The sequence below is a fragment of the Lipophrys pholis genome, assembly GCF_963383615.2.
Source record: "Lipophrys pholis genome assembly, chromosome: 7".
Classification (NCBI taxonomy): domain Eukaryota; kingdom Metazoa; phylum Chordata; class Actinopteri; order Blenniiformes; family Blenniidae; genus Lipophrys; species Lipophrys pholis.
The window spans coordinates 9,029,971-9,047,304 of NC_137638.1; the positions used below are offsets into that span (position 1 = coordinate 9,029,971).

Below are 17,334 nucleotides of genomic sequence, written 5' to 3' on the forward strand. Positions count from 1 at the left end.
GGCCCAGTTGTTAGGAGACGGCGGAGATGATGCTATTAGGAATATCTGGGAGGGCCGAGGCACACATCGTCACAGACAAATCACATCATACATGTTTGAAAAGCGATATCGAAGGACTGGGCATGACTGGGTGATTTACCTGTGGGATTCTGTAAAACCGGGGAAGAATATGAATTAAACATATGAGCTGTATGGAAGTAGGTTAACATTTACTTGCATCTGTGCCAGTTTTCTTCAATCTAGACGTGTCAGTCATTTGCATTTAGTTATTTTACTGTTCATGTTAGAAGATAAAAAATATTTAAAAAAAATTTCGAACACTAAAAGTGGGTTGGTCATGTGACAAATGTGCCAGAAAAAGACACTTCAGAATTTTATATAGGACTAAAACACAAGGAAAGGCTCAGATCTGGTAAATATTGTTGAGTAATTTATGAAGACTTGGCAACTCCTAAGTGCACAACACAGAATAAACAAGTATGATTATACTTTGCCTTTGCAAAAGGTCACTATCGTCATTCCCTGGGCTTGTTTTTCCTTATTTGTCAATCTTAACTGAGAGCAGTCTCTCCATTACTTGTGCTCCATTATGACTTACAGTTCAAACTATGAGAATTTCATTTCAAGCAACGACATACCAAAACCAGAAGTCTTTCCCACAGGTTAACAATGCAAAGGTGGTGAGTGGAGCGTTATTTTATAAATTTTCTTTGATGCCATGCATCATACAATCTATAAACAAGTTATGCAATGCTATTCACCAATATTTCTATACATTTCCAGATATTCCCTGAATGCCAGATGCTTTAGTAAAGATGACAGATTACACATTTATTGAACACAATGCATGCATTTGTTAAACATATGCACTTGCATCAATAGACATTCAAATTTGAAGATGAACCTAAATGCATCACGGGCATCAATACACTGGCCAAATTAAAGTCGATCAGTAAACAATCCTCAAATCTTCAGTAAATACTCTCTTACCAAATAACCGTCTCACATGCACAAGAGGCTCAACCAGAAGCTGCAAGTGCTGGAAAATCCCTGTGGCTCAATTCAGACACCAAAATCTAAATCTAAATCTGAAAGATGGAAAAGTGATGTTATGATTTTATTATTATAGTGGTGGCTACGCCAAGTGAAGTCACCTGTCATTTACTACCTATCATCTGTCTCTGTCATATGATGAGTGGTAATTTCCAACTCAACACAAATTTGTAGATGCTGTAATGCTTATTCTTCTATTGGATTGTATCTTTTTATAGAGCATTGTTTTGGTGAATAGCTTTCAGAGGCTCACAGTGAAAAGTGGCAGCGCCAACACAGAATATGCATGAAACTCGATGCAAAAATTATATGTGGGGGGGAAAAAAAACCATTTGTACTTGCTTTTGAGAGCTTGGCACCAAAAATTTGGGGAGCCTGCCATGGCACAAAGACTTTGTTTTTTTGGGTGGAAAACTGGTATATAAACCTGTTCCTGCTACTGAGGGCGTACTCCAAAAATCTGACATCCTATCTCAAGCATGAGACAGCTACACAACCTTGCGGTGCTGCTCAAGTGTCACTGTAATTGCCCTAAAAAATTCAGTGCTGTGTCACCTTCAGTGGGTCAATTACCAGGAAGAGAAGGAAATCACACATGCAACAAAGACTTGGGATGGGGTGGGTGGGACTGAAATCAAAACCACGCGTTTCGATGTGACGTTACATTGTGTGTGAAAGGGAACACATCATTAAGCCCTGAAGCAAGGACATGTTCCGCATGCCGTAACAAAGTCAGATCTGTGGACCAAAACCAAACGATTTCTAAATCGGTTTTCTTGTCTTTGTTGTGCTTATTTAATTCAGCCTTATATTATGAGTATATCTTGGATTGTATGGCTGAGCACAGCAGTCTCCAAACTGTAGTGAACCAGCCTGAATTTAATAAGCTCAACAGAGCCCGCAGAACCCGGAACACTCGAGCAGTGGATAACAGACTGGAGAAGCTGGGGGCCATTTAATTAGGCCCGCGACTCTCGGTTTCCCCCGTCCTTGCCTCCCTGGGTTCGTCACCTGTTTGTTTTTAACTGCTTCATAATTGATGACACATATACTTACTGTGGTATTAAGGCACCGCTGGGATTCAAGCTCGGGGAGAGACGGGGTGGCATTTTGCCAGGGACGGTGCTTCCGCATAATTTCCGATTGTCTACCTTCCCTTCTTCCAATTATTTTCAGACAACCCCAAACTGACAGCGGCAATCGATTCTCAAAGGATAGCCTCATGTCAATAATTTTAATTAAAAACTATCATCGGAATCTCATAGGCCATTGCTGACTAATGGATATATTAAGAGCAACAGAGCCCCCGCTGAAGTCAGGGTGGAAATGTAATTCTCACACAGGCGAAGAAAATTTAATTTACAGCCCCATGCCTTACCTAGAACATGTATTAAATCCCACAGCCTGCATCTTTGGACAGCATGCTGTTCACATGTAGTGCACTTGCATAATTGTTCAAATGTGCATGTACTTCATGTATTCATTGTTAGTCATGTGCACTACAGCAGGTGACAAACTAATTTCTGTTGTACAAACTACAAGTGATCTGATACACCTCTTGGATCATTCGAACTGATGTGCTTGTCCAAGCAGCAGTCTTGTTCCATTCTGTTGACATATACTCCTCATATAGTTGCTCTGGCTGGTTCCTAGACATTTAAGTTCTGTTTACAAGGGTCACATCCAGTCCCATTTCATCTTCAGTAGGCCAGACCAGTAAAATTGTGCCATAACAACATTTAAATTTAAACTTAAAAGTTTTCTTTGTTGTGCCAGAGCATACATGATTGAAATGTCTATATTGTCACAAAACCAAACAAATACTATCAAAAATTACTACAATCTCAACATGGAGCCAATTTTAATGAAACCTTCTGGTGCAAAATACAGTGAAATGTATTAACCATGCTGTGACTTTGAGGGTAATACACATTTTGGGTTGCTGGCTTTCATGGCAGCATCGCCAATATCTAAGCTCGGGTCTCAGTGTCATCGTGTCCACTACTTAAGTAATTTGTTTTAAAACAAATCTAAGTTTTATTTGAAATTTTGACAATTTGCTTGGTGGTTTGGTGGGCCGTTAAGAAGCCTCTTGCACGTCAGTTTTGGGTCACGGGCCTTATGTTTGACAACCCTGGGTTAATGCCAGCTGAGACTAGGTCCAGCAGGAAACAAATCAGTTATAGAAGAGGAATGACACTATGAGGTCCAAACAGAAAATGTGCAAAACAATAAACTCCTTTTTTTCCTGTTTGTGAAGGTGAAATGATCTTGAGAAGAGGTCAATTAAGATAAACATCGGAAACTATCGAAAATTGAGTGACGGTACGAGTCTTGCTGAAATCCACCTCTGCCATCTGTTGTCATTCATGCCTGTTAGCTTGTCATACCCTCTCTACTCAGCTGGACAAAGGAGGTGACCTCAGTCTAACCTCGGTGCCAAAGTGACTCCCTCTGCATTTTTCCACAGTGTCTGTTTCTTGAAATTCCCTGTCAACACCTCCTTGTAGCGTGGCACCTGCTCAGAATACAAAACAGTTCACAGTGAAACCTCTGCAGACCTACAGAAGCTGAACTCTTGGCTGACACAGAGTCATGAAAAATTAACGACCTTCCATCCAAACAGTTTTCTTGTCACGCATAAGCGAACATTTGATTCTCTTTGAAGAGCTGCCAATAGCTAAAGGTGACCGAAATGTACAATCAGTTTTTCAACAAGTATATTCACGAATAAAAAAAAAAGAGGTAAGTGTATGCATTGCACGAAAAAAAAAAAAAAAAGGAGTATAATGGTTCAGCAGAAAAGTTTTCAGAAACAGTTTGCATAAGTATAACCACTTTGACTCTTGACTTGCAGAAAGTTTTGATCACTCTTCCATGCAAAGTTTTTTAATTTGCAAGTTACACACACACACACACACACACACACACACACACACACACACACACACACACACACACACACACACACACACACACACACACACACACACACACACACACACACACACACACACACACACACAGACACACAGACACACAGACACACAGACACAGTGAGGCCTTCCAATTAACATGTTACATTTCCTTACCGGAGTTAACCGTCACTGTAGTGATGGTTAGGGCAAAGCTAAACCACAAACGCTTAACCTTAAAAGTTTCAACTACTCAGGCAGAAGAAGTCACAGACATAGTCTCAATCCCAAATCTGCTCCCTAAGACCTCGTCATCCTCTCATCCATATCAGACTTTAACCACATGTAAAACACTGGGGACTTTAATTTCCACCCAACGGAGGTTTGGGTCCCACAATGACAGCAGAACAAAGACATACACATTAATTTGTAAAACATTATTTGTCCCTACATATGACAAACATAAGGCTCGTGGGCCGAAACAAGGCAGCAAGAGGCTCCAATCCAGCCCGCCAAACCACCGGGCAAATTTCTGAAGAGCATCGAGAGCAACTCAACCCGAGTTGAGATATTGGGGAAGCTGCCATGAAAGCTAGCAAAATCGTTGCAGGCAATCTAGTATCAGTCTGAAAACCAAACTGCCAGGGTGACTTTGCAAGAACGTGCATAATTCAGCAGCTATGGGAGAAGCTTAGTTGACAGTTCACTGTACAACCAATAAAAACTCTAAAGTTTAAATTTAAAGGTTATTATGGCACTATTTCAACGATCCAGCACAATTGAGATGAAATTGGACTGTATGCAAATTCACATACAAACACTATTTTTCCCAGAATGTGTTTACCCCAAAAAACAAAAATTTGTTTTGATTATATCATATTCTGTTAATGGTGACAGAGATAAGGAGATAACTGTACACACAAGGGTCTCAGTTTGCGTTAATTGAGTTAATTTACTTCTCTAGTTCACGGTGAACTCCCGAGTCGTCTCAAACCAGCAACCACTTGTGGATAATTTTCCTTGAACTGCTTGACTTTAGATCATTTATAGATCTTTTTAAAGTCTTTCAAAGACTCAAAGGGGATCCCGCAGCCTTTCTTCTGAGGGGATGAAAGAGCCGTTTCGATCTTAGCATGAGGGCACCGCACACTTCAAAAGAACAGCCGAGCTGAAGTGTCACAGGTGTAGATAAAACATTTCTCACAAGACAGTCTACAATCACTGACAAATAATCTAGTACCTTTAATTCTAATCTGATTGACAGATGCATTGCTATTTTATGTAAACATACAATTATAATGTCAATGTTGTGGGTCGCTTGAGTTTATCACAAATAAATTGGCACTGTCTGAGAGAACATCAAATACATGCACTAAAATCTGTATTTCTATAGACTGACCATCCATTGACAAGTGCCACATATAAGTGGAAATGTACAAGTCTGAAGTGTTTACAGCAGGACACATGTGAAAATTGTTTTTCGCTCTTAATTAGGTAGATATGCAATGATACAAATGCAGATCATTATTTCTAATCATGATCATTATTCAGCATTGCTGATTGAGAATATCAACTGTATCCGTATTATTTTCTGAACTGTGCCTGATACTTGTGGACATGGGATGATCATTTGAAAGTTTTGATATTAGAAGACATCTTTTTTTAATAAACCAGTGTTAAAAATCCCTGCCTGAATAGTTAGTAAAGGAGGAGATGGTTCTAGTTGGATGCCCAAGAACACATAAATTTAAACCTAAGTGTAGGAACAATAGTAATTTTCTTCAATAAACAGTTGTCAGGGATTCAGTTAAAACACACAGAAGTACCTCTACTAGTACAATGGCTGATGAAGCCTTCATTTACAGAGTAGTTGTAAGTAATGAAGTGTATTTTATCATGTCCCACAGCTTCTTCTCTGAATGAAACTGCACTTTATGTCTAATAATCGACAACTGCTCACACACACAAGCCATGTATCTCCACCTGAACAGAACCGTGACTCACTTTTATCTTTAAAATAATCCCCTTGGAACAGTAAAGCTGTCTCGGAATGCATTTTTACTCTCTTCTTATTGCCGTCTTCAGGCCCGCATAATCATGATTAAAGATGAGCCAGGGCACCAAAGTAGATCCCAGTGCGTATTAAACTCTACATCGTTGGCGATGCTGCAGGAACGAGGAAAAAAAAAAAGAAAAAAAAAAAAGCTTGTGATGAGAGGAGCAGAGAAAAGTCAACCAAAAACCTCTCGGCAGCTGCACTCCTAAACAAGTACCTGTTTCCTCCTCACAATGCCAATTTACTTACATTGACTGTGATCAAAGTGGACTGCTGATTAAATGGAAACAGATTGCGGCGGCATATTTTCTGCAGCTTTGAGATTGAAGGTGCCGACACCAGAGAACACGAGGCTGAGGCTGATTTGCAGATTTCTCTTGATCCACACGGTATTTTTTAACCTTTGTTAAATTGGGGGGGGGGGGGGGGGGGTAAACTGTGAGTCTCGGAGGGCTCTCGGGCAAATCTTTGAGGTAGAGCTCCGGTCTCACTGGACCCTGTCAGCCTGTCAGAAAATGCTGCACCTCAGCCTTACGAGCGTTTTACTGGGGGGATTTCAGAAAAGATGTGCTCCCTCAACCAAAACGGCTGAGATCGCTTGAGGTTTATTAAGGGAGATTTTTTTTTTCCTGTGGAGTGACTTCCATAGGATACAGGTAACTCCTTCATTAAACACTCAAACAAAGAGACTCATATGCAGCAGATTGCAGTTTATATACTGTAGAACAGCAAACTCAATGCTCCAACAAATCCATGTAAAACATAGGGAAATAGATCAATTAAGAACCATCAACCACTAAATATGCACAAATGCTTTCTTTTTTTTTTTTTATCTATTTGCATCTCTAACGTAAGTGCACCCCCACAGTAAGTACACACTAATAAAATAGATCTCCAATCAGAGGCTATATATGAGGAGCAAATGATTAAAGCCTTGTTTGGTCAGATATATGCAATATCTATGATTGTGGTTATGCCATCAGTTATACGAGCTGCCTGCAGATCCTGTGATTATATCTTGGGGTTCTTGGAAACGTCTTTTTGCATCAAACATGAATTAAAGTACATAAATCAACACTTTGAAATTTACACTACAGATTCTTTTTTCCACAGTAGAGCAACTTTTTCACCAAAAGTTATTTCAAGATCATTACCTTTCCAGACTGAGACGCCTTTCTTATGAACTTTAGACTCTGTCGTTCTTCTGGCTGAAATTTCGTCGGATCATCTTGCCAAAATCTAAGGGCCTGATCTTTTTAGTGCTTTTGGACCGACACAGTGGTCTGCTTCTTTTCCAAGCTGTTTAAAAAGTTAATTTACTTCAGGGTGCCCGTCTGTCAAAGACTGTTGGTTTTAAAACTCAGGTGTGATCAGGCACAGTGGTTACACATCTCAAGGCACCAGACACTGTAAATACGTACACAGTGTACATCAGTCATTATGTCGGTGGTGCAGTGTGAAGACATCGACTCCTGGTAAACGTGTCTCGTCTGTACTGAGCTCCAGCTGTCACTTGCACCGAGTTTTAGAAAAAGAATTTTGGAGAGAATACATTCATTTTGAACAATGCTTTGAGCTTCTGTTAAAATAGTAAAAATGTCACTTTTTGAATCAGTTTCAGAACAGAGGTATCAAATCTTGAACCTCTGCCAACTGTACCTCGCATATCACCATTGTACATTCATCAATCCATCTTCTGTATCACCTTATCGAAAGGCTGGACTTTGGACAGGTTGTCATTTCAAAACAACCTCACACACACACACACACACTCTCAGTCTGAAATTTGCCCAAAATGCATGTTTTTCGAAAATGCATGGCATGCATAGGAAGAACATGCAAGCGCCACACAGAAAGACCCTCAAGCAAAAAATAAATCAATAAAAAATCCAACATTGCTCGTGGATGAGAGTGCTAACTAATACTTGCCAAAACGCCAGAGGAAATCTTTTTCTTTCTTTTAACTTACATCAACAGAAAAACTAAATACAAAATGTCCTTTTTCATATTGTCTCATGCTTGTACGTGACGTCTTACCAGCTAACAACAAGCACAATATTTACTGAAAAAGAAAAAAAAAATAAGAAAAGCGATATAGAAATTACCTGACGTATTGGAGAAAAAGTCCAACTGAGTAACAATCACAGCAGTATAAACACAGTCTTGGCAAAAGCCAGTCTCAAAAGGTCAGCTTTGATCTAGACTGGACATCATGACAGGAAATTGATATTACAATAAACAGGCACGGATAGTTTAGCAGAGAGCAGCGACGATTACCTGCACAGATTTCAATCACATCTCCCTCAGAACCAGCAGGCAATCAGAGCCACTGCAGTCACTATAGGAGGTCACACTCATCATGTTTTAATGATCTTTACTGGCTCCATATCGTCCGGATATCTGCACCTGTGCTCAGCGACTTGTAACCATCACCTTGTTAATAAGTCAATGGCTGTGATAATCACAAGTGAGTATCTGATGTACTCACTAATCTGTTACTTTTGTCTCACAGCTGTTGCACTAATCTCCCCTTTCCATCCAGTGCTCGCCTCATGGAAACTGCCACACGTACAACCACTTTCTCTTTCAATGGCACTTTACAGGGGGGCTATCACATCCCTCAAAGGGCAACTATCAGTCCAGCCACAGATTCAAAACCATTCAATGGCACCACGCATCTTCAGCAGCCACTGTGATCGCATATTAAGGAAATAAGACGGTGACATTTTTCGCTGCTCAGATTTTTATATTTTCTTCTGCTGCCCTTAGAAGTGCGATGTGGCAGCTCCAACCAGAAGATGCCGCTTAAGCAAAGATGATCTTTCCAGAGCACTTTGGCTCCTGGAATGTGATTTGAAGCGTTTCATGTGAGGCACTTCATGAATTTTTTTTTATTTTATAGCAACTCTAAATAGCAGCAAGTGACGGATGAATGTGCTCTTCAGGTTCTTTTTTTGGGGAATGCAGAGCTGCAGGATTCATGGTTTTTTTGAGGCAGAGGGCAGATTTATGTGGGGAAATTATTTAAGTCAAGCCCTAAGATATAAAAGTGAAAGTAAACAGTGTCAACTCAAAATATTATATCAATGTTTTCAACAAAGTGAATCGAGGTAATCCATGCCTGCCACAATTTTTCTTGAGTTTTATTTAAGTTTCCTTTCTTTTTTTAAATATTGTCAGCTATATTCAAATGATATTTGATGTACCATGAAATCAACAACGGCCTATATTTTGAAAATACACCTCTCATTTCAAAGGGTCTTTTTGTACTCTGGATTATATCTGCAATTCATTAACTGATCAAAACAAGCTCACGTCACATCTCACACACAGTGATTTGACACCTGTCTCATAATCATGTTGTTGGACTATATTGTGCCTTCAGCTTGTAAAAAGCTGTGGGATTGAACCGAAGGTAGCTTGTGCAAACTAATACTAAACTAACAAATTAAAGTGAGTTCCCACAGCAGACAGACACACCAACCGAGTTACACCTTGTGTCACACACAACATTTGGGATTGAAAATAAACATAAAAAACATCAGAGGTCGTCCTGAGAGCAGAAGGGACGAATGAGCTTTTGCAAGCATCTCTGCCCCAAGGGATGTTAGTTTTTCTTTACACAAGTTAAGACATATTCATAAAGCTTTCAAGTCAAGTTAGAGCAATCATTAAGGACAGAAGTAGGTGCAGATAATATGCACATTAAAAAACAATGATTAAATTCAAAGCTTCAAAACAAGGCACCGACCTCAGCATGGACAGCATAGGAGGCCAAGAGGACAGACGCTTCAGGGGGACAGTGGATCTCCTCCTCCAGGATTTTTTTCTTCACCTGAGGAGCAAACAAAGTCAGAATAAGCTTTCCTATTTCCCTCACAGTAATGACGCCACAGATTGTGTTGCCATTTCTCAACAAGCGCGTCACCTTCTGATCAAAACTGTGTTACACTTTGCATTTTGCTCTATTCGTAAGGAACATGTGGTTTTATAATAATCTCCGTATGTGTGTGACAGATCCTGATTGCAGAGGAGGATGCCATCGCATGGCGGCGTGGGAGCAGATTGGTGACCACAATGAGGAGATGCCAGGCTGCTGTTGCAGTGTTTGGCTCATCCAATTCAAGGAATAAGAGTTTATAGCGGCATTGGCAGAGAAAGTATGGCCGTTTCTATGCGTCATGTGTTCACCTAACTTCATTATAAAATAGGGTCAAGTATTTGTTTCTAGTCAAAAGTGTAAAAAAAAATAAAACATTTATGTACATCTTCCCAAGGGAATTGTTTATTTACTTCCCCTGCCAACAAGCTACCTTACCACCTTCTTCACGACTGTAAAAGCAACTTGCTCATTTCAGAGAGGTCTGGGGAACAGAATGAACCGTGCCAAGAAAATATTGTAGGACTTAAATATCGCAGTCACACAGGGACCTATTAGAGGCAGAGCCAGGAGCTTGGCACCACCTAAACCAATAAGATTTCATATGATCATTAGGCGACTCCACAAAAACCTGCTCGGTAAGTCAGAAGATTATAACAACACGACGAAAAGTCACACTAAGCACCTAATCATGATTAAGGGAGAAGGCCGCGCCTTTTTATAATCCGCGTTATTTCTGCATCCCCGAGGTGGCTCTTGCGGTGCTTGTGGATTCGCTCCAGTCAAAGAAAGTGACAAATTCGAGCTTTAGGCCTGCAGTTTGTGGCTCAGAAAAAGACTGCGGTGAGCTTCAAGTGTTGACTCACCCGTCACGGACCACAAAAACAACATGGATCCGTGAAATCGGCATCAATCCCACCCATAACAAGCTCCCTTTGGATTAAAGCTCCAGGTATGACTACCTGAAACGGCCATTCCTTTCGAGCTAATTGAATCACAAACTCTGCAAATAGAGCAACAAAGTCAGATTTGTAATGTTCGATGGGGCGAGCGTGCTGCGGCTGCGGTGACATAAGTGGGCAATTTAAGGCTTCAAACCCGATCATTCGCGCCGCCCTTTCATGCCGTCTTCTCTTGTTTTGAGCTAACAAAGGTGTGGAGCTGGAGGTGACAGCCCCCTAATCACGGCGAGCACTGAGAGGGGACGCGGCTGCGATCGGGCTTACAAATGAGACACCGGTGTTACGGAGATTGCGGGCTGGGTGTGTGTGTGTGTGTGTGTGTGTGTGTGTGTATACCCGGGTTGGTGATCATTTCTGATAAACGCTAATCCAGCTGTCATGCCTGTGACACTATCTGAACAGCGGCCGGCTCCTGACATTATGGGAATTAATGAGATTGAAGTAATGGGAAGACAAGAGGATGCAAAGTGTTACACATTTGTCGTCTTCTCCTTTTGCTGCTCCGCACAACACTAACTGATGTGTAATCTTCCTGAAGCAAGGTTTCCCTATGAAATAAATCATTTCACCTTGAAACAAATCCGGGAGACGGAAACATTTCATGTGCTTCAAGTAGATGAGAGACTTTCCATAAATGTTGGGGAATGCAGTCAAGCGCCACGTAACGGACAAACGGGGTTGAATATGACTATAAAACTATGGAGAGGATGAGCATCCCATGGAGAATATGTCATTAACCCAGCCAACAACGGAGTCCTTAAAGCCTAATTGGTAATTGATAAATGTGGCTGGTGGCTTTTGGACGATGAGAGCGCGGTTACAAATCTCATCTCACGTGTTGCGGGTGGGGAATTGGTGCGGCAGGCTCGGCAGGAATTCCCCGGAGAGCATTAAGTGGACAGAAAGGGCAGCGGTAATATGTTGTGCATTGATTCCGCATGGCTGCACACAATCAGACCAGGACAATGGGAAGACGTACGTGAAAAAGAGGGCTCGGTTTGAGAGCTGGAAGAAGGGGAAGACGCTGCCCCCTGATGGCCGTGGCGACGACAACGAAGCTGCAGAGATCCTGCAGTGTGCTGAAATGGATGGTGTTTAATCTAGTTACTGAACGATTTCAGAGGTTGTTTTTATAACCATCTCAACACTCACACAAACTCTTTCTCCCTCAAAAGTAACTTGTATTACAAGTTGTAAAAAACTCACTGCAGAAAACTCTGTCTTCCCAAGTATATTGTGCTTTGGTAGGTTATTGTGAGTTAATAAACTGAACTTAGGTTGTCATTACACAGTTGGATATAACATATGCTGGGCACAAAAACTCCTGATCTGAGGGAATAAACTAAATACGGAGTGTTTTCTTGTTGTCGGTGGATGTTGTGTCAACATTAGAGGTGCCCAGTAAGATTGTATGTCAATCAAAAAATGTCTTTAACTGATTATCATATAGCAGCCTTGCTGAGATCCCAGCTCCTCTAACACACACATCACAGTACAAAACTAGTGGTGAGAATTGTAAACTATTTTATTAGATTTTTACTCAAAAATAACATATCGATATATTCTGGTATGACACTTCATTTAGTTGGAGTTGTGTTTGACGCATGCAAAAAGTGGCTTATATATTCTTGGTTGTCTTGTTTAATTTGATCCATGGCACCACTATATTTTTAAACGATTAATGCATCATTTTATTGTTTTATGCCGATTCTGTCTGCCTACCAATTGCAGGGCCTTTGTTTTAAAGGCTTGATCGATTTGTCGTGTTATCGTGGTACTAGATTCGTGCTGGAGTAGTTTCCATCACTCACAAATAAAAAAACAAACAAAAAAACAATCTACTGGTGTCCACAGTAATCATTGATTGCATACGTATGATATACAGTTAATGGTTTTTAGGTGGTTTGATGATTCTGATCTTGTTTTCTTAAAAAGGTAGCTCACAAGTGGAATAAAGGTTGAGGTACAATGCTGTCTGTATGAATTTTGAGCAAGAAAAGATATTCAACTGAGATTTTATATTTCTTTTAAAACATGACTTATGTTAACACCATACATCCTATTTACCGCTCTCTCATCTTTGGGGGCAAACATACCAGCTATAACAAAGGTTAGCCGTTAAAAGCCGCTGCACGATGATGATTCAATGATACTCAGCCACCAAAGACGTCAGAGCAGGACACTAAACCATGTTGAGAGAGCTGAAGCTGTAAAAATGCTACATTAAGTGACTTTCATTGAGATGATCGTTAATACTGATGCGACTTCATACGTCTACGGATTTCCTAACTTTCTACAGCATTACATTTGTTTGAAGCCTGAATTGCTTCTCAGATGATTTGACACAGAGGATGATAAAGAAACCTCATTTTATGGAATCGGGACTTTTCCTTCTTTCCTCCCACATTAATCATCTCAGGACTGCTGACATCTATGTGGTGCCCTTGTACAAAATATTTACCAACCCAGTTCTAGCTACAGAGATTCAGAGGGTATCGTGACGCTGAGGCATTGATGCTTTACTAAAAATCGTATTACGTCGTTTATATACCGGCCAAATAACCAAAGCGGTAAATTTAAGTAGAGTGTAGCACTGAGCACTCAGGAGGAATACGACTGGTACAGATGGCAGACGACTGGAGAGGTGAGGTTAACACCTGTTACGGTACTCTCGTATAGGTTTCAATCAGGTGTTAGTTTAGTGGCATGTTTAAACTGCACCTTCTCTTCAGACCGGAGAGAACATAAGGATACAAGGATGGTGTAAAACCTTGAAAGAAACATGGGATGGTTTTGGAATCTGAAGGTTGTCATTGTGAGCCTTCTTATTTGATTATAAGAGACCACTGTGAATGACATGCACAACTTTATCAGATCAAACATTTTGATTGGATTTCCTTGACATGAGCCTGTGCGCAAACTAAAGCCTCGATTGACCAATCACTGATGGGAATCTGTAGATCTGTGCTGGGGGAGTGTTGGAGGCATTTTTTTTTAGCAGTCAATCGGGTTACAGGTGCCCACCAAATGAAGCTAATATCCTAATGTCCCACAGACGCAATAATGTCAGGAAAGTGTCGCACAAGACTTATGCAAGACAGCTGATCAGTGTTAACCGAGTAAATATCTGGGAATTATTTTGCCATCAGGCGTTAAACAAAATGGAGCTCATAAAAGAAATGTGACAGGCTCATTTCTCATTCCTTCTATTTCCAAGAAACTAGATAGAGAAGAGCTCAAGACAATGACTATTAGACTACTTTTACAAAAAAGAAAAAGAACATTTTAAGCATTTTGTAAAAAAAAATAAAATAAGTCTAACAATATTTCTGACGCCCTGAGTCTCACACGAAGAAATTGCTTGCTGCTGTGAAGGTTTTGAGATATTGCAAAAATGCTAATTCTGTTTGCAATTTGTCACCTTCCAGTAAGACAGAAACTTGACGTCCTCCGACTTTAATGCTGGTCAGACTGACAATTCGGTGTCAGCCTTTCTATTTACATGCAGCTTTCTGTGCAAAGACTGAATAGTAAAGCTTCCATTTTCAGTGGTGGAGGTACAAATCACACTGGTTTACATACGACTGCAAATATTCAGTGCAGTAACATAGTTTCTACTATCTTATGTTTTCCTTCATACAAAACAGTTCCTCCATGGCAGCCTCCAAAACTCTTTATGGTTTTTTTGGCCTCTTAACACAAGGCAGAACTCATTAAATACAGGTATGCTGATGGGTGCATATGAATATACACTGCTGGATGAGTGGACCTCACACTGCTACTCTGAATGTAGTTACAGCAGAAAATGCTATGAAAGTGCATAGAAAAGCATTTGTTTTTAATAAAATCTAGGTTCTGTACCATTTTCCCACTAGCTGACCCAATGGGACGTAGAACTTCCATCTTGTTCTTCTCAGATATTAAATGTTTAAGGTGAATACTCATGTTGTTGCCTTCAGTTTGGGCTCATCTAGGTTCTTTCTCTTTAAATATGTTGCCGTCGCCCTCCTTTCTTTTCTACTTCAGAGGCTCAAGCAGAGCACCCCTGGGAGAAAACGTGTCTGGCCACTCACCAGGCGGTACTCCACAGCCTCCTCTGAGACTGAGAGCCATGTTGGATTTCAGGAGAGCCTCTATGCCTGCGGCAATTTCAAGCTTGTAGAGCAGCAGAGATAATAGAGAGTGTGTCAGTCAGTGTGAGTTTTCTATGAAAAACCTGCTCACTTTGGAACGCGACGCCCACAAGCAAACAAGAAAACAGGTGGACGATAAGATGAGTAACCTACATGAAAGTCCTAGAGAAGCAGAAAAGGAGCCACCTGCTATGATGTGATGCTGGAAATACAAGCGCAATCAAAAACAGCATATGTATTTACCTGGAGGAAGAAGAGGTGCTGTGTGATATCCTGCACAAGCTCCTCTTCGGCATTTTCTGGGTAAAACTTAGCGATGAAGAAAAAGGTGATGGGTTCTTCTTTTGGTACTTCCTGATCGAGAACCTGCAACGAGAAAGCCAGATGTCGGCAAACACGCGGATTTCCTATCCGCCGCTTCTTCACATGCAGCATATTAAGAAAATTGGCACGACATATGACGCGGTTAACACAAACGTCACCTTCTTGTCCATCTTCAACCAAGCCACCGTGTCTTTGATGTTGTACTGGAGCCCAAAGAACCACGTCTCCCTCAGTCCCAGAGTCCGACACACCAAGCCAAAAAGGTCTTTCCCTTTCCACTTCACCTGGAATCAGGAAATAGCTCAGCCTTTTGGGACATTCCAGGAAATATATCAATTATAGAAGACGACAGCAAATACAAGCAAAAGTAATTTCAACCTTGTAGGCTACTCGTTCAAAAATAAATTAATCAAAGGGAAGATATTAAATGTTGAAATTGGAATAAAATATCAACTCATTTCACATCTAATGTCATTGTTGTCTGGAAGCACAGTTCATCTCTGTGCCCACAAATACAATTTTAAAGTCCACCGTGCAAATGAGAAAGCAAACACAAGCTTTTGCATCAACACTGATGTTTGTGCACCACGGTCGAGGTGCATGATTTCCTTCGGAGTCTTTTATGATTGTTTTTCACACAAATTGCTCAAAAAGAAAAAAAAAAGAACAAGCCACAGAGATAAGTGTCTTCACTCTGCCTCAGCTGATTTAAGTTACTCAGTAGAATAACTTCTTAGAATAAGATTCAGTAGAATAACTTCTTTCCGTGAGCTCTGAATACACACAAGACTGAACCGTTATAACTACACAAATTACATTTATTCAACAGCTTTGCACAAAACACCTGCCTCCATAACCTGTTTTATGACATTTTGTTCCATATTTATCTTATTATTTATACTTCTTGTTATTATAGTGTGATATTTCGAAGCACCCGAAGATTTAGCACAACCTCTTTCATTCAATAAGTGTTTGTATAATCACAATAACGCCTCCTGCCTTGTCCATCTTTGAGAGTAACAAGGGTGAAGTAAAAGGGTTCTTCTTCTTCTACCATTTTGCTCCAGATTTTATAAGGAGGGGTACCATCCAACAAGTTATTAGCTCACAGTTAAAAGTCAGCTTGTGTGATGGTCTCTAAGAGCAAATGGCATGAGAGGCATGCACTTTGATTATCCCTTGATTTTTTTTTTCCCAGCAAAAATGATAATAAAGAGGCTTTTGCATGTAAAATCACAGCATTGCTCTTTACTTAAGAGACTAAGTGCTAATCCAGCCTTTCACTTTCTTTTTCCTCTTATGCTCCAACAGTCTCCAAAGAGGTGTCAAGGGGTTTGTGGGTGAAATGCTAAAATCCTCAGCGCTACTTGTAAAATCCACTTTCCTTTAGGACCACATGCATATCTAGACTTACTCTCAAAGCCCAAGCATGTAGCCCCAGCTGGGCTTAACCATAAAGAAACCATGGCAGCCGCATCGAAGGTCTGGCTCTCTGCGTTTGCCCTGAGATGCAGCAGTTACCTATCCAAGATGTCTGCTCGGATTAGCTCCAACGCCATGCAAACTCAACTACGTAGCACCAATATGGTTCTTAAAAACTTCTCAGACCACTCAATCTCTGCTCGCTCAAATTCACGGCTAGATATATCTTGATGCATCGGTAACTGAGCAGCTCACAGCTCCTGGCCAGTGCACACCGAACCACACATCCACTATAACGTCAACTACCAATTCACATGGTCACTGATAGGGCTTTTCCACCAAAAAGAACCAGGAGCGAGTTCAGGACCGGTGCCAGGGCCAGTTCTTAAATGAGCACCGCCAAAGAACCGGTTCTTTTTCCACTGTTAACGGAGCAAACTGAGAGCCACGTCATTGCGTCACTCCAAAACGTGATACATCACTGATTTCCATAATTTCACGGTCTGGCTCCTCTTTGGCCCAGCAACAGAGTGGGGCTAGTGTAGCACCAGTTTAGCCCCTGTTTGGCTTTGGCAGTGGAAAAACAAAG

At 40.8% G+C, this 17,334-nt stretch overlaps 1 protein-coding gene across 1 annotated transcript in view; it reads right to left on the minus strand.

Annotated features, from left to right (window-relative positions):
- The window catches only part of nf2a (NF2, moesin-ezrin-radixin like (MERLIN) tumor suppressor a), a 37,848-nt gene that overhangs the window by 18,236 nt on the left and 2,278 nt on the right, over window positions 1-17,334 (minus strand). Inside the window, exons 3-5 of the mRNA XM_080466776.1 lie at window positions 15,482-15,607; window positions 15,243-15,365; window positions 9,776-9,859 (exon numbers count right to left, since the gene is read on the minus strand). Of these exons, the coding sequence (XP_080322902.1) occupies window positions 9,776-9,859; window positions 15,243-15,365; window positions 15,482-15,607 (333 nt within the window). The remainder of the gene's footprint in view (window positions 1-9,775; window positions 9,860-15,242; window positions 15,366-15,481; window positions 15,608-17,334) is intronic.